Here is a 25,725-nt window from a genome sequence, read left to right on the forward strand (position 1 = left end):
TTGGACCTGCTCGAGATGCATCTGTGGGTGCATGCCAAGGTGCGGTTTGGCCTTCCTTACTGCCTCCCCACACTGCCGGCCCATGTTCATCATGGAGTCAATGATGACCCCCAGATCCCTTTCTGCCTCCATGCTGACAAGAGGGGAGTTCCTGAACCTGTAGGTATGGTGCCGGTTGTTCCTCCCGAGGTGCATCACCTTGCACTTGTCTGTGTTGCTAGCTGACATGTGCTAGCAGAAGTGGCAGCCAGGTGTGGTCAAGTGTTTCTCTCCAAGGGTTCCATGAAAGAACCCTCTTAGAACGTCTGGATTCTTCCCCTTTCAATTTTTTTTCTCATAGTTGTGGGCTACTTTGCTGAGTGGGAGCTGCCATGATAATTTAAGCCTATTGTCAATGCAGCATACAAAGAGAAGGAGCATTGAAAGATTGTGCAGTATCCATTGTTGGAAGTTTTTAAGAGCAGATTAGACAGATACTTGGCCAGAATGTTTCAGTCAGGGATGATTCTGCTTTGAGCAGGTTTTTGGAAATAAATGACCTCCTGATGTCCTTTCCAGCCTCGCTCTTCTATTATTCCAGGACTATAAATGAGAGCTCTTTAGCAAAGCAGAAAAATAATACAAACACTGGCTTTTTCTAACTTACGATTGTTACAGCCACATCAAAGCTTCATTTGCCATTGATAAACACCAGTAAAGTATTAAGTTTTGAAAATTCGGTTGAAGTAGTGATGGGCACGCTCCATAGAGTTTATTTCCAAATCCAGACTGGCCCAGTGCCCACAGTGTTTGTACCTGGTGTGATGGGATGCATGTATAATCCCTCCTGTAGATTCCAGGAGACACACTTTACAGTGGCAGGGCCATGGCTTTGGAAAAGGAACGTAGTATGTTCTACAATCCACACCAATCAGCAATGATGACCATTGAATAGGGCAGGGGGGAAGGGAAAGAACACAGCTCTACCTTAATCTCACCCATGCTCTATTGTTTCAACAGTAGTTATTTTTTTATCCATAGTCACTGAATTATCCTGTGCAGAAATGTAAGAAACGTCCTTCCTGCCCCTTCTATAAATTGTATGTCTGACCAATTGGGACATAAATAATAAAGTTCTGTCCTAGAAATACAAGCAAATGTTAGCTGAAATACAGATGCCATAAGAACTACTCTATATTGGTAATTTGTTTTGTCTGTAATTCATCATTGACTATTTTTGAACCAACATTCACAAAATAGATCAAATAGCAAAGTAAGAGCCAGTGAGGAGGTCTGTAAATTGGATAGAAGTATTTTTACATGAACTTGTTCTGTTTTTCCTTCTTCTCTTTGAGGTCTCTGACTTTGGCAGAATATCTGGCCTTGAAGAGCTTATCCTGTCTTGCAGTGGAACAGAATCAATAGAAAATAACACCTTCAAGGCTCTGAACACCTTGCAAACCCTGGAACTCTGCAAGAACAAGCTAAGACATATACCCACTTCCCTCCCATCAAGCCTTGAAGTATTAAAACTTGGTGATAATTCAATAAATGCTATACACGGGTCTGATTTGGAAGGTTTAAAGAAACTCAGGGTGCTTGACATTCAAAACAACTTGATTTTGGCACTCTCTTTCAGCACGCTTTCCTCCCTTTGCAGCTTACAAAGTCTGATTTTGGATGGTAACAATATGGAGTCTGTGTCTGGCCCACTTAAACTTCCCAAGCTGAAGTATCTGAGTATGGCTAATAACAAACTGCACTCTTTCTTAGGCCACTTCTTTGAACCTCTGCAAGATTTACAGTTTCTCAGCTTTAGCGGAAACCATCTGGAAAAGGTCCCACCTGACCTGCCCAAGTCCTTGCTTTCATTAAAACTAGAGAGAAACAGACTCAAAACAGTAAGATTTCGAGACGTGAAGCATCTAGAAAACCTATCTGAGCTTTTTCTTTCTGAAAATCAGCTTTCATCAATAGATGGTGCTCACCTTCTTCCTAACTTAATCACACTGGAACTGTCTAGTAACCATCTCCAAGCCATGCCACTCAGGCTTCCAGCCAGACTCCAGAAACTTGACTGCAGCAATAACCTGATTAGGCAAGTCACAGCACAGGACTTCCAGGGTCTACGAAACCTCAAGCATCTGTTTCTTGATAACAACGCTGTTAGTTTGTTTGAGGCTGGAGCTCTTCAGAGGTGTGCACAGCTTTCTAACCTGGCACTGGAACAAAACCTGCTTATTTCTATTCCACTCAGGCAAGTGCATGTTAAGACAGTTTATACCTGAGGGCCATCACCTCCCTCTTTTCCTGGCAACCAAAGAGCGTAGAAACTGGACTAAAGTTGTGGGGGGATACGAGGGAGATGAGAGTAGCAGCCATGCTTCAAGCCTTCTCTCCCTTCCTCATTTCTGAATCTGGTCTCCTTTAGTGTGCAGTAAGTGGGACAGGGAAATATAGCTACTTTTCATAACATCATGCCCCTGGAAAGCTGCTGGAATTTCTTTGTGGGAATGAATGCTGATCAGTCACTGGCATCACTCCCCCAATTGATGAGACTTTTTAGCAAGTTGACAGTGGGAAGAGGATGAGGGTTACATACTATGTACGAGAAACATGCTGCTTTGGGAGGTGGAGTCCCAAGAACAGTGTAAAGGCACTAGATCTCTCCTCTGATACTCTGGAATTTCCCAGTGATCTTGGGCTATCCATCCTGCCTGCTCTACAGATGTGTTCATGTGCATGTTGGGAGAGAAGGCTAGAAGCCTGCTTCTTGAGGACTGAAAATCTGCAGGAGATTCCACAAATTGGGTTTGGGGGGGGTCCTGCATACATATTTACTGCATAAGGCTATTTTTTTTTTTTAATTCACAACAAAATTCAGTCCTCTCAGTATGAATAGATGTAGTTACAGCTGCAGTGTGCAGTGATCCAGTTAAATGTATGTACACCCCTTTCCACCTTGATGTCTCTACAAAGTGCTGTTACTTTCAGCAGTTGTTCTGTGCCTATGAAAGATGAGCTTTTAATTTATTTAATATATAAAGGGTACTGCCTGGCTCCTGCAGTAATAGCTGTAAGGCTGAGGAGCCTTTTATTGTCTTGAGTCCTGCCAAGTGTTTGTAAGGAAAGAAATGTTACTATATGATGGCTATGGGATGGTCTTTGAAATGAGTTTGAGCTCAGCCCCATTCCCAGAAGAGAATATCCATACCACACACCTAATACCTTATCTGGCACTAATCTGCTGGTAGTCTCAGCAAAGAGCTGAGTGCATGTTTGTTTCAGGTTTCTGGCTGCAACTGCGACTGCTGTTTCCATAGGACCTAGATAAAAGAAGCAGGCTAGGGGATACAAAAGAATAATGCAGATAAGGGGCGCTGATTTCCTTTGATTTACCCTCTCATATTTCAAGGTTAGTAGGACATTTAATGAAGCTGAAAGACAGCAAAGTTACAACTGATAGAAAAGAAGTACATTCTTACTTAACCATACTTAGCCTATCGTTGCTCCAGTATAAGATTCCAAAAGCTCAGCATGGTTCAGAGAAGACCTTGATGTTCATATAGATACTAACAATCACTGTTTAATTAAAGTATTAAAGAAAACCTCATAAATTTGGCAGGGTTTTAAAACCTAACACTCTGGGTCATAACCCAGCTTCTAATAGAAGGATATACACAAAACTTCCCCTTGTGCATAGCATGTTATCTAATTGCCCAATCTGAGTCTCTTGCATTTTCTTTTCAGCATCTGGTTCTGGCCATTACTAGGTAGGAAACTGAACCAGAAGACTAGAAAAACACTGGTCTTATCCAATGTAATAAGTCCTTTGTTAAATATCTGCACAATAAGATGCTATAAAAATAGCAGTTTATTTATATAACATCCACTTATTTAACACAACTACAGTGTTACATATTATTTTACATTTAGTGGACTGGCTTAACAGGGCATAGTAAATAACATAATACAGTTTTACCTGCTTTACATCTCTGTTAGCATCTGGTGCCTTTGAATCTATTTGGAAAGAGCTTTATAATCAGTGATTTAGTGGCATATAAATATTTGATTTCAGTCTAGCTTGACAGGAATGTTTAATGCTTTCTGGTTATGTTAATATTGTCTAATCCATCTTATTTTTATAACCCTGTAGTAGAGACAATTTAAGGGGAAGAAAGAGCTCTCTATTAACCTTTTAGTGATATAATTTTGAAAGATACATTGGAGATTTTTAATTCTTCAGTGAACATAAATTCCAAGGTAGGACTATAAAACACAAGTGGAGAGATGAGTAAAAGGATACTTTATATAATAGATTTGATTATATGTGTACACTCAGGTCACTCTTTATGTGAATTCGTTTTGTGTGAATTTGCTTATATGTGATGAGGGGAACAGATGAGGGGAAACAGTGAACAGAGGGGCCGCAGAGGAAGTGCTCACCCCGTGCTGCCTTGGCGCCATGCCCACTGTGCATGACGCTGCTTGCAGCACAGAGCAAACTTTCTCCACACAGCCCCACTGTTCCCTTCTTCCCTGCCCCAGGTGCCTCCACAGCCCGGTGGGAATGACCCGGTGCAGCAGGGAGCTTGTAGCCCTCTGTTCCCAGCCACGCTGGCTTGTGCCCACTGGGCTGGGGAGGCACCCAGGGAAGGGAAGCAGGGTAGAGCCAGGAGTGGCAAGCAGCTGGTGTTCCTTGCTGCCCTGCTTCCCTCCCCCGAGTGCCTCTCCAGTCCACCCCATGCTGCTGTGGTGGCACACCCCCTGCGCATGCCGCTGCTTGCAACATGCAGCTCGCTTCTGCACAGCAGTTATTGTATTGTGTGATTACTGTTTGAATTTGTCATGGTTTTGGGGAGCAATAGAGTGAGGCTGGTACATATCCCTATGCATTACAGGTAATAATCATGGATTTGCTTTATGCGAGGTGTTTTTTGGAATGCAACCCTTGCATAAAGAGAGACCCGAATGTATCAGCTGGTAATTGAGTATGCACAAAATTGAAAATATAGCTGTTTGGGTTATCTCAGATGTTGTGCTGCCCTCCTAGAAAGCTGTATATGCAGAAAGTCAGCCATGGCCCCAGTTCAGCCAGCTTTCCATCATGTGTTTAAAGGGACTTAGAAATCACTTCAGTGTTTTTACTTTCTCCTGAAACAGGCTCTCTAGAACAGCAGGGTTATCTTTATTGAGCTAGGTTTTTGCTTCCGATCTCTCACCTTTCTATAATGGGTGAGGGCACATGCTTTTGATCTGTTTCAGGGCTATATGGTAAAGATGGGAACACCATGAACACCAGATGGACTCTTTGCATATGATGCATTAAAAAAAAGAACAAAGAAAAAGAAAAAATAAAACTCTTCCCAGTTCGATTTGCAGCCATAACATATACACAGGGCTGGCCCACAATTTTTGGGGGCTCACTGCAAGGCATAGCTTTGGGGCACACTTACATGAAGAAGGCATCAGTGGCGGGGATGGGGGTGGCGAGCACAGAGGCAGATTAAGATGCACTGGGGCCCTGGGCAAGCACAAAATTGGAGGTCCCCTCCCCCCATGGGAGCTGGGTTATGGGTGAGGAGGGGCCCCTTCCCCTCTTAGTGCTGGCAGGGGAGGTTGGGTGGACCCTGCTGGGCTGGGAGGCACATGCCCACCACTTCTCCGTGTTCCCTGTTCCCACTATGGTCAAATGTACACATACACATGACAGACAAGGTTATTCGGGTAAATCTGATGTCCTTTATTAGACCAACTAAGTAGTTGGAAACATTTTTCTAGCAAGCTTTCGGGTTTAAAAACTCTTGGTCAGGCTGGGGAAGCATCTGCAGTTGCTGTGAGCTCTTCCTGGATGGAACAAATAGTAAAGAAGCCAGAGGCTGGTCTGCATGCAAGTCAGGCAGTGAAAATATAAATTGAGAGCCAGTGGGTGAGTATCAGTGGATTTCGTGGAATAAATCCTTAAATCACTTGTTACCAAAAGAGTGAGTTTTGTCCAAGACTCTACAGACTTTCTATGAAAACTTAAAAACATAGACCACCTCCCCAGCAACACCCCCCCTAGCCACCACAGATGTTATCAGCTTATATACCAACATCCCACACCAGGACAGCATCCAAGACTTCCTTACATATCTACGAGAGTAAGATGACAACTCTGAGTACAGACCCAAAGATATTACTGAAATTATATGCTTCATCCTCACACACAACAATTTCACATTAATAACCAATGCTTCCTCCAGATCATGGGTACAGCTATGGGCACCAAAATGACCCCGCAATATGCCAAACTTTTTATGAGCTACCTGGAAGAAGAATTCCTCAAAGACTGCACCATCAAAACCTTGCTATACTTAAAATATATTGATGCCATCTTCATCATCTGGGCTGAAAACCTGCAATCTCTGAGTTCCATCAGAAGAAATTCAGCAATCATCACCCCCCCATCCAACTATCTTTTGAGTACTCCAGCACCAACATCTCCTTTTTAGACAAAACGATCAGCATCCAGAGTGGTAAAATACAGACCATGTTATACAAGAAACCCGCAGACCAACATACATATCTGCACAGAACCAGCAATCACCCTAAACATACCAAGAAACCTGTGATACACAGCCAAGCCCTCAGATCCCACCGAATTTGCACTGAGGAGAACATCCAGGATTGCTACCTCACAAATCTTAAAAAGACTTTCACACAACAAGGACACTCCTCCAGAGAGATAGATGCACATTTGAAAGAGCCACCTGGATACCAGGTGAAGAATTGCTGCAGTGCACAAGGAAAACCCTACAAATCGCACTGCTGGTTATGACATATCACACCTCCGTCAAACCTATATGGAAAATCCTCAGACAATTGCAACTCATACTAGAAGGAGACCCAGTTCTTAACGAGATCTTCCCAGAACCACTCATCCTAGCCTTCAAACAAGCACTGAATCTCGCTAACCTCATCACCAGAAGCAAAATTCCTACAGCCCAGAACACACCAAATGGATCCAGACCATGCCATGAAAAGAAATGCAAAACCTGCCAACGTATCTCCACCACCCGCACACTTACTACACCCCACAACAGAGCCATCAGCATTCCTGTATCTTACACCTGCGTCTCCAGAAATGTAATACATCTCATCCAAGGCACCAAATGCCCCGATGGAAAATATGTAGGCGAGACCACACAACAGCTGCTCATCAGAATGAACTCACATCCGATATCTATTAAAGACCAGAATACCCAATTACTGGTGGGGGCACATTCTTACAAGAAATCCACTTTCTCTCCAATCTCTCATTATTAATCCTCAAAGGGAATTCACAAAACATTTTTCACAGATGAGCCTATGAACTTCACTTCATCAACCTCTTGGATACAAAAAATCATGGAATAAACATGGAAGAAATACAAAAGTATAGAACTCTTGGTTCCAAAATATAATACCTTTTATTAGACCAACTGGGAAATCATAAGATAATTGTCTTTTTCTGCAAGCTTTTGGGCCCTGAGAAATGTATAGGTGGTACAAAGTCCCCATAGGTGGGAAGTAAACTTAATTTTTGCACAGACAGAGCTGGAGATGGAAAGCTGTCCCTCTGGGTCCAACTTTTTTGTGATTTCCTAGTTGGTTTAATAAAAGGTATCATTTTGGAACCAAGAGTTCTACATTTTGGTATTTCTTCTCATTTCAGGCCAACACGACTACCAAGTACATCCCTGAAACATGGAAGAAGCTGAATTTTAGCCGATTTTGGGTTTTAAACTTCATTTCAGAACAAGAAGGAAGATTTTTTTTACCTCCCTGCCTGCCAGCTGATACCTCCAGGGAAGGAATTTTACCTAATCTACATACCAAAGAGCAACTCGGCACAACTCTCGAAGATACAGCTACTAAGTACATCCCTGGACTAAACATAGACATTGGATTTATGACACACTATAAGCTGCCTGCCATCTGACCCCCAGGTACCCCTCCACTTTTCCCTGCTATATTCATCCCCCTCTCTCACCCACTGGCTCCTCAGTTCATATCTTCACTGACTACCCTTCTTGCTGCAGCCCAGCCTCTGGCCTCTTTACTATTTATTCCATCCAGGAAGAGCGCACACCAACTACAGATGCTTCCCCAGCCTGACCAAGGGCTTTTAAGCCCAAAAGCTTGCCAAAAAAATGTTTCTAACTATTTAGTTGGTCTAATAAGAGATATCATGTACACACACACAGACCCCACCCCTGACAGCCCTCCACCCCCTACCCCCCTGCAGCCGCCTGCAACCCAGTCTCATTCCCCTCCACCTCTGCTACACTCACGTGCAGGTTGCTGCTGCCCTGCTGTCCTGATGCAGAGGGCTGGACTGGGCTGGGCTGGGCCTGGCAGGGAGCAGGTAAGGCAGGGCTCTCCCAGCCCATCTCGGCCCCCTCCCCCACAGGTGTGGCACCACGCAGCCCATAGATGTGGTGGGGCTCTTCAGGCAAGACCCCAGCCCCGCCTGCCCTCCCCCAGCCCCATCGGTGGACGAGGGGCCCTGCTTCCAGCTGCCAGGCAAGCAAATGTGAAAGCCACAGTTTTAGACTTGGCGCTTGAAATGGGTGCAGAGTTTAAAACTGCGGCTTTCACATCTCTGCTGTGGGGGATGCTGGCTGCATAGGGCCCCTTGGCTAGGGGCCTCCCTGCGGCCACTGGTTTTGCAGGCATGGGCGGGCCGACACTGCATATGCAATGGCTCCCTGAACACTGATTGCTGATGCCAGTGTGCTAAGGAGCTTGCCATAGGTTCTTTAAGAAATGGTTTAAAATTCTGAATCCAGCTTAATCCTACCTTCAGAAGTAGCAACAGCATTGCTGTCACACTGGCTCTGAGCATAAAGGAGTCCAAAGAGCAGCAAGAACAGTCAAACAGTTAAACATGGCTACTCTCTTAAACACTAGTTGTGATCAAACAGTAGGGCCTCAAAATCTAAACTTGACTTAAGTGGGATTCATTTGGACTTCAGAGGGACTATGCCTAAGTTTTTGCTCACTCAGGCCTTTGAGTATATATATTTTTGGAACAAGAACCTTAAGTGGTATCTTCTTATCAGTGCCTTCTGAGACCTGCATTTCACCCCATGCCATCTTTCTTCCATGTCAAACCACTGTCCATACTAACTAAAATCATAGCTCCAGGTTTTTTCTCCAGTTTTTATTGTGGTTGCAAGATCAAAATCTCTCCAGAATAAATTGAGTTATTCAAAAAATGTGCTATTCCTTTTGCTCTTGCCTGGATATTGTAGTACCATGGAAGACCACATTTTACAAACCTTACTCTCTGAATATTCTCTCTGAAGCTCTGGAGAGTTTTTCAACAAGCATGGCAAATAGTTTTGGAATATGATATTCAGTTTAGCTTTACAGAAACAACCACCTCAGCAATTGCATATCCCAAGGGCTATTTTCATCATTTATTTTTAGTGATATATCAAAGAACTACAGTAAAATAAGCTATCGCATCAGTAATGGGTACTAGTGCAGAGTCACAGTTTAGTTCTAGGTAATTCTTCTTAACATTCTTTATAATGACTTTGAGAATTATGTGCAACCAGAGTCCTTTATGTTTCAGACTGGCACTCCCAACCTCAGCACCTTGTACATTATAATACAGTATTAAATTGAATTTGGATTAATTTCAAATTGATTTAATTAAATTGTCTTTTATGCCAAATTAGTACACTTCTCTAGTTAACAGTTTTCATATATAAGTATGAGATAAAAGTAGAAGATTATAAATGAATGAGTAAGGCTTTTGAAATACAAAAGTAATTAAAACAACAAGCCTCATTTTATGGCCAAAATGACTGAATGCAAAAGAAAAAAATTGACAAAATATATGGTGAAAAATTCATCAGATTTTCATTTTCATATTTACTCAGTTCTAAATTGTTGGGTTTTTTCAACAAAGCTGTGTAGGAATAATTTGTTTTTTGTCCCCGATGACATCTTTTTAAGATTGGTTAGAAATATCTACCAAAGATATGAGCACTTCCTTTTCAGGTTCTTTTGACCTGTTGTGCATAATTTCTGAATCTGATGCTGACAAAATAAAGCAACAAAAAGAAAAAAATGCACATTACTGCACAAAATATCAACCACATTTATGCAAAGAAAGCCTTAGTGGAGATAACCTCAGCCTTCTGTACATATTTTGTCTTTGGTATTGCTATAAGTTGGTCTTGGTTATGACTATTACATGGGAATCCATGAAATTTACTTTCACATTAATTAAAGCCCACTTCGAATGTAATACTTCTCCCTCAAAAAAAGAGCCTATTCAGGGATGTAATAATTTGGGGGAAATAAGTCCGCTATACTCAGATGTTGGGCCAACAGCTTTCAAAAAATCACATGTAAGTAATAATTTAGACATGTGTCCAAAACATGCATACAAATATTTTAGGGCCATGTCTCCTCTGCAGTATGGCATCCCAGTGCCTTCCTTTTCAATGACACTGGCAGAATCAGTATAGCAAATGTTCAGTTTGTTTCATTTTTGTTCAGACTTCCAGATACTCTAGCCCGGTTGGATCTGAAAGGAAATGACATACAGGATGTTGGAGAACAAGAGCTAAAGGATTTGAAACAACTTCAGGTTTTAAATCTACGGAACAACAAGATATCTTCCTTGGATCGCAAAGTCTTGGAGTATTTACCTCGTCTCAGGCACCTGTATCTAGATGGAAATCCTTGGAATTGCACCTGTGACCTGCTCAGAACCAGAAAGGTGCTGATGGCCAAAGGGACAGATGTCAAGGGGGGACAATGTGTAGCTCCAATAGAAAGCCAAGGAGAAAGCTGGATGTCTTCCCAAAAGATTCTGCAGCAATGTGAAAATAACATTTCTTCAGCTGAAAGAATCAAAGAGGGCATAAAGAAAATGAAAACCGATGATTTTCCCAGTGTTGGAATAAATGTGGATGACGATTATTATGATTATGAAATAGATTAATCATGATGATGGTGGGCCTTAGAGCTCTCTTCCATTATCATGTGGGGGTACCACTGAAATTTCCTTTTTTATTTTTTATAAAACATAGTGCTTTGAAGTGGGGAAGGGGGTGGCCAACAGTGTATTATGATGTCAGGTTCTTTAAAAATTGTGAGAAAGTTTTTTTAATCAATATTGTTATGCATTTAATTTAGGTGATTGTTGGGAAGTAAGAATATAATTTCTATCACCTGGAAAAGTGATCTATTGTTCTCTATGGGGTTCATAAAGGTAGCTTGATAGTTCTATAAAAACTGCAGACAAAAAGTGTTTCACAAGATACTATGCCAGTACTGGAGCTTTGAGATCCATGCCATTTAATTGCACCTAATGGTGCTGCAGTTTCCAAAGAAGTTGAAACATCATGTTATAGAATTATAGAATCATGTTATAGAATTATAAAATCATTGAAAATTAGGGTTGGAAGGGACCCCAGGAGGTCATCTAGTTCAAACCCCTGCTCAAAGCAGGACCATCCCCAACTAGATCATCCCAGCCAAGGTTTTGTCTAGCCAGGTCTTAAAAACCTCCAAGGATGGAGACTCCACGACCTCTCTGGGCAGCCTGTTCCAGTGTTTTGGTACCCTTTTAGTGAGAAAATTCTTGCTAATATCTAACCTATACTTCACTTGCTGCAACCTAAAATCATTCCTCCTTGTTCTGTCATCTGTCACCGCTGAGAATAGTCCAGCTAAATCCTCTTTTGAACCCCACTTTATGTGCACATAGCCTGAAATAGATCATTGTTTGGCACTGTTTGCATAGTACTGCTTTGAGAAAACTATATGAATGGTTTGTCTCCATTACTTTCCCATGACACGCAGCTCTCCAGGTGCAATCCAGTTGTCTGCAGTTCTTACAGTGAATGTAGTAATAGTAGCAGGAGTAGTAGTAGTAAGTTTACAGCTTTTGCTAAAACTATAAAGTAAAATGGACAAAATAATTGAATATAATATAGTAAAATTATATAATGTATGGTCAGTGGTTAATGCATACAGTGACATTATAAATGCTTCCAATTCAAACAAAAGTCAAACAGACAATATATGATGCTAAAATAGAATAAATGAAACAATATGCCATAATACAGGAATAAAAACAGGGAAACTGCACTTTAGTTTAGCTCTTATTCTTTTCACAAGTAATATAAATATACAGACAGGCTGTAAGTTATCTGAAAGGAGCCAAGTTGTTTTTTCCTCATTCACCAAATATTAAAAATTCTCACCTAACAGAGAAATCCATTTTCCTCTTATGTTTCAAAGAAAGAGAAAAGCACAAATAGTGGTTTAAATCATCTATCTCATTCTTCCTGAAACAACATACCCTGTCTGAATTGGGAGTCTGACACCACCTGCCCATGATGACTGCACATCTCATTTGAGTGAATCGGAGTCTAGTAATGGTCACTCATTGTTTAGGCTTTGTACTTCAGATAAATAGGTTTCTATGCCAAAAGAGTATTTTCTTAATCTTAAAAAAGGAGAAGTTTGAGAGGATCTCAATGCTTGCATACCTGTCGGTATGCTGGCATGTTTCATTCTTAAATTTATATCTGGTTTTGAATATAGGAGGAATATTGGATCAGTGATTGTCAGCACATTGCCCAGGTCATTTGTCAGGAGAAGAATATGAATGTTATTTTACCATGCAAATAAAGGTTTATTTGAAAGATGAGAGGCTTCAAAAATACACTTCTTAGGGTACAAGTTCTAATTGTTATCCAATAATTTAGAGTTCTTAATTGAGCTGAAATGTTCACAGTAGGCAGCCCAGTTTTAGATTGTATTAATTCCCCCATCATAGAGATAAAAGCAGCCTTAAAAAGTAATTAGATTTTTTTCTATTTTGGAATGAACCACAGGGTAAATACCCCATTGTTCCACTTCATACAATAAAACAGACTTTACCTTAGATACCTAGATCTTTAGTGCTGCCAGTAGTGCCCTTCTACTCGTCTTATTGTAAAAAGATAACGCTGTACCCAAAGCTTGTTTTGATTGAATCCTCTCATTTTCAATGTCTTAATTCCAGCTCAGATTTTTATTAAACTAGATTCCAAGGTCTTTAGATAAGGATACCACCTCCAATTTCCGTTTCCTCCTTTCATGTCCAAAAACTAGTATCTTGGATTTAGCAGGGTTGATTTCTAAACTATTTAAGACATCATACCACTGAAAAGTATCTAGTAACCTTTGAAGGCCTGTCAGGGATGGTGACATTAATAACATGTCATCTGCATGAAGCAAGACAGGGATAAATTTGTTCAATAGCATAAGTGCATGGAATTGATTAGCATAAGTGCATGGAATTGATTCCCAGTTAGCATATATTTTAAATCATTCAGAAATAGATTAGAAATTAGCAGACATCATTTTCATACCTCTGTCTTAAAAAACTACTAGATAGGGCATCACCAATCCCACAACACACCCTAGATACTATATTTGAGTAGTAAGCAACAACTCATCATAGTAGAACTCTATCCATCAATATCATTGCCACGTTCTGCCATAATTTTAATTAGTCTGGGCATGTCTACATGATATGCTAAATGCACAGTAGACTAATTCTACTGCACATTAGCATGTCATGGCAAAAGCCATACTATCATGCTAATGCACAGAATTAATTTACTGAGCACTAGTGTCACTTAAAAGGCATGCACTGGCACTACTGCACAGTAGCACTGGTTACTGCACATTGAGTTAGCACCTGTTATTACAGATACTAAACTTAATGTACCATGACTACAGTGCATTAATGCATGTATAGATATGCCCTCTGTGAAGTCAAAAACTCTATGATGGTTACATATAAACTATTTGGTCTTTTAAGATGTTTGGATGCCAAATAATGCAACACTAAGGAATGGTGCATGCAAGAATAGCTTCTAAAACCAACCTGCTCTTGTCTCAGAATGTTATTTTCAGAAGAGTAAGTGAGAGAGTATCTCCCATGTATTTTAGCTGGGATACTCATAAAACTAATCAGACAATATGCTGCCAGGTCCCACACATCACCTTTTTAAAAAAACGTGACTACTGATATTTTAATTCCAGTGTTTAGGATAAATGCTTTCTAAAATAGTTATTCATGGATTCATAGATGTTTGGGTTGGAAGGGGCCTTAGCAGATCATCGAGTCTGACCCCCTGCCCTGGGCAGGAAAGAGCACTGAGTTCAGACAACCCCAGCCAGGTGCATGTCCAGCCTCCTCTTAAAGACCACCAAGGCAGGGGAGAGCACTATCTCCCTTGGAAGCTCATTCCAGATTTGGCAACCCTTACCATAAAGAAGTTCTTCCTGATGTCTAACCTAAATCTGCTCTCCATCAGTTTGTAGCCATTGTTTCTAGTTACTCCAAGGGGTGCCCTGATAAACAGAGCATCTCCTATTCCTTGCTGTCCCCCCGATGTATTTGTACGCAGCCACAAGATCACCTGAAGAGATCCAGGGCCCTCAATCTCTCCTCGTAGGGCTTTGCCTGCAGGCCCCTAACCATATGAGTGGCCTTCCTCTGAACCCTCTCGAGGTTGTCCACATCCCTCTTACAGTGCAGTGCCCAAAACTGCACACAGTACTCCAACTGCAGTCTGACCAATGCCACTTAAAGGGAAAGTATCACCTCCTTGGACCTGTTTGTTATGTACCTGCTAATGCATGATAAAGTGTGGGGGTAGCTTTACTCTGCACTTTGTTACATTCATGACTCATGTTCATCTTGGAGTCAGCAGTGACTCTGAGATCCCTTTCTACTGCTGCGCTGCTGACAAGGTCCTTCCCCAGCCTGTAAGCATGCTGGTGATTCCTTCTCCCTAGGTGGAGCATCTTGCATTTGTCCTTAATAAACTGCATCCTATTCTGTTCTGCCCACTTTTCCAACCTGTCCAGATCTGCCTGGATTCATTCCCTACCCTTTGTTATGTTAACTTTACCCCATAATTTGGTATCATCTGTGAATTTGGACACAGTGTTTTCCACGCCTTCATCCAAGTCACTGATGAAGACATAGTTATATATAGTGAAAATTGGTCACCACCTATTAAATCTTTTGTACATTTCCAAAGGAAGAAAATCAAGGCAGGGGCCTTTCCATTATTTAGTAGGGATATAATTTTCTTACTTAGAATTCAGAAGTGAGGTAGTGATGCACTTGTGACTTAACAGATATTTCCTTCAGTGAGTATCCATTATTTCCCTCAACAGCTGTGAAAAAGCTGTTAAACTTATTAAAAAAAACAAACAAACCAAAGCACATGGTTCTTCAGGGATTGAAAGCTATTTTTTGTCTCTTTGGCTATAACATGCCAAAAACATAGATTATCTTTATTTTCACTGCATCTACTTGTTCATCCCACAGTCTTTCTTCTTCTTATCTGTTCACTTCTTTATAGTTTATTTTAATCTTCTTGACTTGTTGGAAACAAATACAGTCATTAGAAAGCAGATGGAAACGATGGTCTGAAAGCTTTTGAAGTTGGAACAGGCAATGAAGCATAAACCATAAAGTGAAGATGATGATGATTATGACAAAAGGTTATTAAAAAAATAAAAATTGAATTAAACTTCTGCAGTGAAGCATGGGGTCAACTAGTTCTAATGGAATTTTTAGGCAAAGGGAGAAGTGGGCACTCTTTCTGCACATGGTAGGATTTTGAATGATTTATACTTATACCACATATGTGGTTCTACTAGTATAATCTATAACACCCCTCAGCTCAGCGTTGTGGAAGAGAAGGAAGGGCTGCTCTAGGACCCCCCAGCTTCTAGCCTGAGCCACTGCAGGCATGTGCCTGCATGTCTGGGATGTCTGTGCAGTTACAAACTGATTTAACCTAGCCAGGTTAGACTAACCTGCAAAGATTGAATCAATGCAGGTTCAGGTTTTTTGAATGTTTGTCCCTAGCTCAAGTGTTCTAAAGTTCTCATTGGCTATGAATTTAAAGTAACATTGCCCTTCTTCATCTGGTGCCTTATCACACAAGATTCCCCATATTTAATTTATTGTGTCTTTTTTATCATGGATATCAGTGCCACCAATTCTAGCATTGAAATCACCTGCTATTATTATTTCTAGCTCTGGAAATTTATTTTGCAGCATCTCCAGAGCAGTATGTAGCAATTTACATTTCAAGGCTGCATCAATTCTTGATGTACAAGGAGGGAAATCAACATTAATAAGAAGTAAGGGGGCTCTGCCATGGAATTTGATGCAGACTTCAAATAGATAGTTACACTCTAAATCACTCAGACTCCTTGTTGATATGAGAGTAACCAAACCTCCCTGCAACTGCTTTTTACTTCTATCCCTCCAGCCATTTGTGTGGAAAGAAAAGAACCCAGGAATGAACACCATCTTCCCATACAATGTCTCTTGCAAAATCACAATTCAGAATCTTTAACTTTTCCACAATGGATTGGATACTTTGTTTGATGATGTAGCTATGTTCCAAATGGAAAAAAACAAGCTGATCAAGAAATGAAGCAATCTGCTTTTCCTTAGGATCTAATCAGTTTTTTGAGTTCACAGATACAGGAGTCGAGCAATCATTGATAGGAACTGAGGCCCTCGCTGTCTATCATATGTCTTACTTTGAATAGGTAGAGTGTCTTCTTTGATTTCCATGTTAAGAGAACAACTGGCTGCGCCATTTATCACCAGGGGCCTAACATTTAAACTCCTAAAACCAATTCTCGGGAGGGAATATCTAGATTCCAGATAATCCTCTTGAGGCTTACAGCCTAGCTACATAAATAATATTATTTTCCAATAACTGAAGAAAAAATGTGCAGATACAAATTGAATAATAAGCCATTTAATTGCATCTAATGGTGCTGCAATTTCGAGAACAGCTGAAAGTCATGTTATGTGCACATAGCTTGCTAAAGATAATTGTTCAGCAGTATTCCCACTGTACTGCTTTGAGGATTATGTTAGATTTATAGAAATGGCTTGTGCCCATTAGTTTCACGTAACTTAGATCATGTGATGCAATTAAATTAACTGATGCAATTCTCCAGGTGCAATCCAGCTGTCTACTCGTCTTATAGTAAATTCAAAAAGAAAAGAAGTCTGTCAATTTTTTCATTGTTCCATTTCGATAGAGTTTATTTATTTGTCTCTAAAATCAGTATTCATAAATTTAAAAAAATGGGACTAAATATGACCTGACTGTATCCCCTTCAGGGATTTTTTTGCTCTCTCTCCTTTCTGAGGAGACCAGACATTAGACTCAAATTTGAAAGAGAGAAAGAGATACTGTGAAACTTTGGTGAGCAGTAGATGAAAAACCATTGGACTCCAGTGTGGGACAAATTGCTGCATGTAAGTATATGGAGCCTGCTGTAGTAGAAATTAAAGCGTGCAAAGGAAATCATCTTCTCACCTTTGGTATAAACTTCAGGATGCTAACTGGTAATAAGATAATAAAACAACTCATTATTTAAGTTAAGTAATATAAAAGAGTTGAAATAGAAAAATATTTGACAAAAAAAAGAATGGAGGGATATTGAAAAATGGAGGGTTCCTTGAAAAAGAATGCTTTCCTTTTGAGGAAATAGGTAAGTACTGGCTTAAATAGGAATTTAAGACCACATTTTTCTGATATAGGTTATGTATTGATAAGATAAGATGTCCTCTATTGGTTTTATCTCATATGTTACACTTTCTTTAGGCCTTACAGTAAGTTTATTTCCTAATATTTAATTTGGCTAACAACAGATTTAATTTGCCATATTTACGCAAATCCAAAATGACTTCAGATTTCAGACAAGTAGATTATGTCCACAGCAAATTACACATTTTCCATGTATCTATGCCCCTCTCCCCTTCCCGCACTTCGCCTATGTGCCCTGGTGGCTGCCTTCCAGCCATTTGCCCCCTTCCCACTGTCTGCTTGCTGCTACTCTCTGTTTTCCCTGCTCACCAGCTACCACTTACCTGATGTGGCAGCTCTGGCTCCAATTCTGGCCCAGGGTATGGAGCGCATGGTGGCTCCAGGCCCAGCCAAGTGATATCCCCAGTCCTGGGTCAGGGTCAGAGCCAAAGTTGAAGGCCCAGCTTCTCTCCTATGCTTCTGTCCAGCCACACACCATGATCTCTTGCAATCTCCCCTATATTCTCCCCCACTTGACACTGTGCAATCTTCCCCACGCTCCTCTTTTGCACACCATGTGGTCTTCCCCACATCCCCAGCCATGCACTGTGCAATTTTCCCCACACTCCCTCCTTCCACACTATGTGGTCTACCCTGCACCCCCAACCACCATATGTTCTCCCCTCTCCAGACTATTTGAGACAAAATGGTGTTATGATATAAAAATCAGGTGTGATTTGCACTTGAGCACAGATTTTATCGAACAGTTCCAAAAGTACATGAAAAGAAAGCAGAACTGAACTACACAAAACACTAAAAATCAGTGAATTACAAACAATAATCTGGGACTTTCCTGCCAGTTCATAAATCTCAGCTGATACCTGAGCAGTGATAACACCAATTACTTTCCAAAGCAAACAGTTTCCATTTTCCATTATCTCCTGTTGGCATGCAATGAGTGAATAATCATTCACGTTCATGAAGTCTGTTTTATCAGGTGTCACCTCCCAGTTATTTGGTTATGTCAATTACTCAAGGGTCAACAGTGAATTAGGTTCTCAACAAATTAAGCTATGGAAGTCATATATTTAAATAGAGTGATAGGGGTTGCTTGGGTTTTTAACTTTTAACTTTTTAAATTGCCATCAGCCAAATTAATGTTTTTGGTAGGGTACAATTTGGATGTTTATGGCAGCAATATATTTAAGCAAAGAATCACAGAGGTTACTAAACAAGACCAAATGGTACTTCCTTTTTCTGAATAAGATTTTTGTGTTAAACTATCTTTATTCATAGAAGATAAATTCTTTTAGCTGCTTATTGTAGGTGTCTCCCAAGTGTTATCTCAGTCTACCTGGCTTCTCTTAGTAGCAGAAGACACAAATTTAACAGCAAAAGGCTGGGTTAATAGACCTTGCTGCTCACTTTGTTTGATACAAGATATATAACAAGGAATTTGTAGATTCTCATAAGTGGCATCTGTATGAATGCAGGGTGTAATAGTAAGAGCTTTGCTAAGAGCAAGAGTTTTGCATGCTGAGTCCATAGTAGGCCAGTGTAGTGGCACGTAGCCTCTTGCTTTGTGAGTGTGACTGGAGATAATATGGTTTACTTTAGACTATATAAGCTGTATATTTTTTCCCTGCCTTTTTATTCCGTGTTTTTTGTTGTTTGTTTGTTTGTTTGTTTTTAAAGTGACAGTGCCTGGGGTTGTGGGGCAGCAAGCGGAACCTGGGGGTACGTGGGGCGGGTGTCTTGAGGCAGCGATTGGCGGGCTGGGGTGGGGGATGTGGGCCTTGCAGGGGGGTGGTAGTCCCTGCGGGGCCCATTTGTCCCTTGTTGTGGGGGGCGTAGCCCCTGTGGAAGCCATTTGGCCCTTGGGGGGACATAGCCTCTGTGGGGGCCATTTGGCCCTTGTTGGGGGGCTGTAGCCCTTGTGTGGGGGCCATAGCACCTGTTTTCAGTTTTCCAATACGGAACACCAGAATTCCTGCTAGGGAGGTCAGTGGCAGGGCCTTGCTTGCTCGGAGCTGGCGCCTTCGACTTAGCTGGCTGTGGCTGACCTCCTGGCCAAATGGGGCCAGGAGAACATGCTTCAACAGGCCACCACACCTGGAACATCTTCTGGGCGATAGCTGCCCAGGTGGCCAGACAGGGGGGTACACATGACAGTAGTGCTGCACAGAGGCCAACCCTGCAGCAACAGCTCACTGGCTGCTGGCCCAGAGGGGCAGATGCCTCTACGGGCTGTGCAGTCCCCATCCGGGTCTGCCAGATGTGCAGCAGGTCACAGCCAGGCAGCAGCCCCTACTGCCAGACTCCTGCAGTGGGTAGAGAGTGCAGGGAGCTCTTAGGACTGCTTCAGAAGTCCAGCTGGCACAAGGGGTAGTGTCCCCAGGTACCAATGGGCTGGGCCCCAGAAGCTCCTGAGCTACTTGACAGGACAGCTTTTTATACTGCTGGGGACAGCACAAGTGCTGGCCCCGGGGTTCTGGCTCCCCCTAGCAGCAGATCTGGGAGGAGCCAGGCAGGGTTATTTTGCCCCAGGTGGCACAATTTGCTCCACAACAAAGTGCATGTCTGAGTATGTGGGCCGAGGCAAAAAGCCCTGGCTCTAATTTGCACCACTTCTGTTTGAGCTGCTGCAAGTGCATGTGTTTGCATGTGTGGACGTGCCTATGGTGTTCAGTTTCCTATAATGTCAAAATACCAATCCAGGAAAGACTATAACATATGTTTATTACTAATTTTTAAAGCTTTCTTCAGCTTATCGTTTTCTTCTTCACTCAGTTGTGTAATACACTTTTCCACTACTTCAGATGAGCCACTTTTATAGTCTGTCATCTGGGTTGTGCTTAATATAAATTTTAGTCATAAACCAAGAGTTCCATGTTTTGGCTATTTTAAGAAAGAGGCTATATTCTTTCTTACTTTTTAGGAAGGTTTTTTTCCAAAAAAAGCTCTTGAATTATGTAACTACATATACATCTACTGAAAGATTCATAAAGATAAACCAGAGGGTGCCATTGAACTCTGCACATATTTGAAGTACAGAGTACTGTACATTATTCCAGGAGGAAAGAAGAAACACAAATGGGTGAGAAGAGGCAGCTGAATTACAAATTTTTGATTTCAGTAAATTAGTGACTCGGGGGGGGGGGCAGGGGGAGCAGAAGGGAAGGGGGAGCAATCATGTCTTCTCTAAAACCTGATGCAAAGTGAAAGCATTGTCATCAATGAAACCAGACTTTTCCTTTTGACGTTTCTCCTGTTTGACATTCATTTAACTGAGCCTAACCCTACATATGGGATCAGAATTAAACTAATGGCCCCAGGAGTTTGTACACCATGTGCCCAAGCCAGCACAGGAGGAGCTTTAGCACCAGAGACAATGGGTTGCCTACCATGTCTGGTTTTTCAGTCTCTTCAGGAACACATTCTTCTTTTCAGACTTGCAGGTGAAAGGTGAGGGCTTCTTTTTTTAATGTGGACTTGCTTCCCCCCGCCACATACACACAGAGACAGTCACAACACATACTGCTGGAGATCCAAGACTCGTGTCTAAGCATTAGGTACCCAGTGCTGAGGTTTGACCAGGACTGGATTCAGAGAAGGGTGCAATGGTGCAGCTGCACTTCCTCTTTAATTCCTGGTCTACCCAAAGTGTAAAACCCACTGCCTAGCAGTGGCAGCAGCATTGCTATTCAGTAGGGCTGTGCAAAATTTCACCAAGTGTTTTGTTTCGAAGCTGTTTCAATGTGTTTCAAGCTCAAAACAGTGAAATCAAAATGAAACAAAAGCCTTCAAAACAGCTTTGAAATAAAACAAGGGCACGCAAAACATTTTGAAAGTTTTGAAACATTTAAAGTTTCAAAGCTGGGCTTACTTGGCTTTCAATCCCAGTCCCAGCTGGCAGGAGCAGCCTCTTGTCATTCAGCGCAGATCCAGGGGCTGCATCCCCTGGGAGGATTCTGGCACATCCCCCAGCCATCCCTGGGGTGTGGGCCCTTGGATTTGTGTGCTGGATAACAGCATGCTGTTGCTACCAGGTGGGGCCAGCAGCGGCACCAATTTTCCCAGTGCTGGGTGCAGGCTGGTCCCAGCTGGCAGCAGCAGCCTTCTGTCATCTGGCAGGCAGGTCAGGGGCCCATACCCCTGGAAGGAGTCCAGCACAGCCCTCCCAGGGGTGCAGGCCTCCGGATCTGCTTGCCGGATGACAGGAAGCTGCTGTTGCCAGCAAGTGACAGTTTTGCTTGTCAGCACCCTGAGGTGCAGTTTCCTATATACCTCTGCACCTATCTCCTTGAAACTTGGCAGGCTTTATTCCTTCAGAAGGAGCTACGATCCCTGCAAGTTTCATCTGAATCAGGCGAGAAATGACAACGTTATAGGCAGTTTCATGCTTCCCCGTTATAGCCTATGGGCGAACCATCAAAACAGTTTCGATGAAATGAAACGGAACTGTGCTTTCAAAACTAAACAAAACTCAAAACGAGACACTGATCTGTTGAAACATCGAAACAGAAGTTGAAGCAGAACGGTGCTGTTTCGCACAGCCCTTCTATTCAGGATGCAGTGAGGGGTCACTTGACTGTGGCTTACTATAATCTACCTCTTTCCTTCTGAACTCTTCATTCTATAAGGGAACAGGGCAAAGACAGCCCTGTTCTTTTGATGTTACTATGTTGCAAAGGGGAAGGGAGTGGGGGGGAGAGTCAGGTCAGGGACAGGGCAAAGTTAATTACTTAGTAAACACAGTCGGGAAGGGGATGGCACCCCCTGAGAATATTAACTGATTAGGAGCCAGCAGCTACTTAAGTCCACAGCAAGGGGTTTGCCTTTACCCCCTGGGGCACAGCGTGGAGAAATTCAGCAGGGAAGCCAGGAGTGGCAGACCCAGTGCTGGAGTAGCTTGTGGATAAGACCGGCTAACTGGGTGTAGGTAATCACGGTGACTGATGAAGTAAGGAGGTGAGAAAGAGAGGAGAAACTTACTGGCTGAGAGAAGGTCCCATGGAGAAAGGATCTGTTGGTACCGCAGGAAAGAGGAAAGACAGTGGGACTGGAGTGGAGCTGACTGACTTGGGGGAGTGAGCTACTCAGTGGTGGAGAAAAGGGAGACTGCGAGCTGTGAGAACAGTCAGGGTGGTACACAATCTTCAGGGAAGTTACTAATAAACCAATTTTCTTTTATCCTGTTTCTGGGGTGATTTACTACACCCTCTCCCTTTGGGGAATTACCTTCTTATTCTTCCATCATTCCAAAGCACGGCAGGCAAGTCCCAGGGAGAGAGATTTCGTTATTCACCCCCACCCGGCCGCACATAAGTATAAACAACCTTCTCCTTTTTTTTTAATGGTCTAATGTTCCACTAATCAAGCTATTCTTTCTTCTGCAACTCTGCTGTCTGCCAGCTATGGTAATGTAGCTCCCATTCCACAGCCCTGAATACTGTTTTTAACCCTAGAGGAAAACTTTAACTTGGGTGTAGAAATATCTTTCAGTAAAGCAAGGAATGTCCTGTCAAGATGCTCAAGAAGGCTTGATGTTGTTTTATGCATTTGAAAGAGATTAAGTCTAATGACTAGAGGACTAAAGCAGCAACATCATTGGAGTTTGTTTCTGTTTTCTTGCCTAGTTTGTTGTGTTATCAATACATACTGTACACTATAGCAAACTAACACACATTCCTATAAAGCTATTTTCATTTCTGCTTCAGTCTTAAATGGAATAATACATTTGGGCTACATTAGTAAAACCTCTAGTTTCTTTTCCCTGAATAAAAATATATATTGTGTTATATGTGACGAACAGTCAGATTCAAGAGGATGTGCACTGGTGCACTTGCACCTCTCTTTGATTCTTGCTCCACCCAAAGCTTAAAGCCAACTGCCTGGCAGTAGCAACACCACTTCTAGTCAGGCTATGCTGAGAGAGTCAGTTGACTTTGGGGTCCTTTCAATCTACCCAATCCCTTGTAAACTTTTTGTTCTACAGGTCTTTTTCATAGAATCATAGAAAATTAGGGTCAAAAAAGACCTGAGGAGGCCATATAGTCCGACCCCCTGCTTCAAGCAGGACCACCTCCAGCGGTATCATCCCAGCCAAGGCTTTGTCTAACACGGCCTTCAAAACCTCCATGGCTGGAGATGCCACAACTTCTCTGGATAACCTCTTCCAGTGCTTTACTACCCTCCCAGTTGGAAAGCTTTGCCTAATGTCTAACCTCAACTTCCTGTTCGAGCATCTTGCTGTTTCACTAGTCAAGCTAGCCTTTGTCCTGCTGCCTAGGAGCTGCTCCTGGTAAGAAAGCTCCTGTTTCACAGATTGGTTTTAATTCATTCCAGCGCCATTACAGTTGGTTTGCCACCACATGTGCCACCCTTTTTCTGGTGCAGATTTTTTTGACATCAGAATGTCCGGCATCTGAAAATAGCAACGTGGCAAACACCTGCATGTATAGTGTGTGTGGTTTGCAACACCACAGACAGGTCTGTGGCAACTCAAACTGCATTTGTATGTCTGAGGATGTGCCCTTTGTGTTCTGAATAAAAACTCTGGGCTGAGCTCTTGGATACATTTCACTGCCTCTCCAGCTCAGGATCCCTCCCAGGCAAACACCTCAGGCGTGGTGGTGAGGTCCTAAATATGAAAAGAGTGTATTGGAAGCTTAAAATGATTGTATTTGCTGAAAAATATCCTATACTGAAAACAAAAATTATAGGAATAAGTATGCAAATAAGTCATCTTCTTTACTTTATACTGCTCACTGTACGTGGAAAGTGAGTGAAAACTGGGTCATCAAAGTGGAAGTGTTTCTTTATTGTGAGGCAAGCAGTAATAAGAAAGCACTGACTGTAAATCCAAATCTCTTCTTGGCCTTTCAGCTCAGTTCAAGTGTAGTCCTATACTTATCTGACGGGGGAAACACCGTGACCACCGAGGCAGCTTTCCTAGTTGCACTGGGGGACAACCGCTCTCCTGGCATGGAGGTAGTTACCCACAAAGGTAATGTATAGTTGATCTCCCACTTAGCTGATGGAGTGGGAAGATCTTCGCTTTATGCCCACTTCATGGAAAAGGGACACCCCTCCCTAGCTTACCCCTGGGGCATCCAAACCCCAAACCTCAAGGCTTAGGCCTGCATGTAGGATGCCACCGAAGGATTGGAAACATCAGAAGCCCCAGGTGGGGTGGAGAATATTTGCCAGTAGGATGGATCTGGACTGACTCTCAGATTTGGAGTTGATTTGACTTGGAACACAAAAAATTAAAAAAAAAAAAAAAGAGAGAGACTGTAAATCCAAAAGTTGCTTCCTCGCCTCTTGTGGGCTAAGATCGAGTATAGGAAATTTCTGAAGAGGATGCTTGCCTGCAGTTTCTGGGGGCATCCAAATCCCAAGACTTCCAGACCTGGACATGCACACAGGACACCTGCCAATGGGTTTGGGCGTATCTGAAGCCTCAGGGCAAGAGGTTGAGACAGAGCATGCTTGCCGGTTGTAGCGCCCCACAGGGTGGCTAGAAGGATTGACTTCTGCCCACTCAATCTGTACGGTTTTTGGAACGATTGTGTTCTGCTCAGTCGATACGATTCCCAACTGATTTGGCCTATCTGACATAAAACAAACTCCCAAAAGTTAGTTAAGACTGCTTGAGAGCGACTTGGAGTTTTGCATACGGTGCATCAATTCAGCTGCCTCCCAAGTCACTGTACATTTCGATCACTTGTAGTATGGTCTATCATTCATGGTACAAGGGTTCAACTCCTTGCACACATCGGGCAACTACACCACCCCGGCCCGGCAGCCCTGGGCTCCCTGCCTCCGCCTCGCCGCCCGCACTCCGCCAGGGGCAGGGGGGCGCTGTGGCGCCTGGAGGCAGCGCCCGCGGAAGCTCCGTCTCTTCCTTTTCAGCCACGTCATTCATGCCGCTGTCCCCGGAAGCAGCGGCGCCGCCCGACGCGCCAGCCAATGAGCGGTGGGGTGAGAGGTCGCGGAGGAGGATGGCGGTCATAGCGCGCGGCGGGCGGCTGAAGCGGCGGCAGTGAGGCGCGAGGATGGTGGTGACGGCGCCCGCGGCGGTGACACGAGACTGAGCCCGTGTCTGAGCCTCCCCCGC

At 42.7% G+C, this 25,725-nt stretch overlaps 1 protein-coding gene across 1 annotated transcript in view; it reads left to right on the forward strand.

Annotated features, from left to right (window-relative positions):
- Positions 1-11,435, forward strand: part of LOC109312149 (nephrocan-like) — a 25,462-nt gene extending 14,027 nt beyond the window's left edge. The window contains exons 3-4 of the mRNA XM_019538193.1: positions 1,335-2,236; positions 10,519-11,435. Of these exons, the coding sequence (XP_019393738.1) occupies positions 1,335-2,236; positions 10,519-10,966 (1,350 nt within the window). The 3' untranslated portion in view covers positions 10,967-11,435. The remainder of the gene's footprint in view (positions 1-1,334; positions 2,237-10,518) is intronic.
- Positions 11,436-25,725: the final 14,290 nt, after the last annotated feature.

The sequence above is a fragment of the Crocodylus porosus genome, unplaced genomic scaffold (assembly GCF_001723895.1).
Source record: "Crocodylus porosus isolate Cpor-Errol unplaced genomic scaffold, CroPor_comp1, whole genome shotgun sequence".
Taxonomy (NCBI): domain Eukaryota; kingdom Metazoa; phylum Chordata; order Crocodylia; family Crocodylidae; genus Crocodylus; species Crocodylus porosus.